The sequence below is a fragment of the Chaetura pelagica genome, unplaced genomic scaffold, assembly GCF_000747805.2.
Source record: "Chaetura pelagica isolate M959 unplaced genomic scaffold, ChaPel_1.0 scaffold328, whole genome shotgun sequence".
NCBI classification, from domain to species: domain Eukaryota; kingdom Metazoa; phylum Chordata; class Aves; order Apodiformes; family Apodidae; genus Chaetura; species Chaetura pelagica.
The window spans coordinates 1,661,842-1,662,211 of record NW_009954216.1 but is presented as its reverse complement, the minus strand read 5'-3'; the positions used below and the strand labels follow the sequence as shown (position 1 = coordinate 1,662,211).

The 370-nt window shown below is 63.8% G+C and overlaps 1 protein-coding gene across 1 annotated transcript in view; it reads right to left on the bottom strand.

Moving 5' to 3' along the window:
- The window catches only part of GRM7 (glutamate receptor, metabotropic 7), a gene marked incomplete at its 5' end in the record, with an annotated part of 215,858 nt that extends 215,499 nt beyond the window's left edge, over positions 1 to 359 (bottom strand). The window contains one exon of the mRNA XM_010003352.1: positions 42 to 359. Coding sequence (XP_010001654.1) covers positions 42 to 359 — 318 coding nt within the window. The remainder of the gene's footprint in view (positions 1 to 41) is intronic.
- Positions 360 to 370: the final 11 nt, after the last annotated feature.

Here is a 370-nt window from a genome sequence, read left to right as displayed (position 1 = left end):
AGAGCCCGGGAAGATGCTCCGGGATCCGCCCGCAGCCCTACCTGGAAGAGCCGGAGGATGTTGGCCACCATAATGGACACCGAACTTCCCGACGCCCCGATCACTCCAACTACTTTTTCCGGCTTGACGAACACGGGCGGCTCCCCGTTGGTGCACCTCACGTCGGAGGTGTCCTTCTGGATGAGAGCCTGGACGAAGGTGAGGGACTGCTCCAGCGCGTAGGTGTCTCGGGAGCAGGTGTCCAGGATGCGAGCGCCCAGCGTGACATTGGGCAGCAGCTCCGGGTCGCTGTTGATCTGGTCCAGGGCGTAGAGCATCGCCTCCAGCCTGTGGATGCCGGTCTCCTTCTTTATGTCCCCCCAGGGCCCGC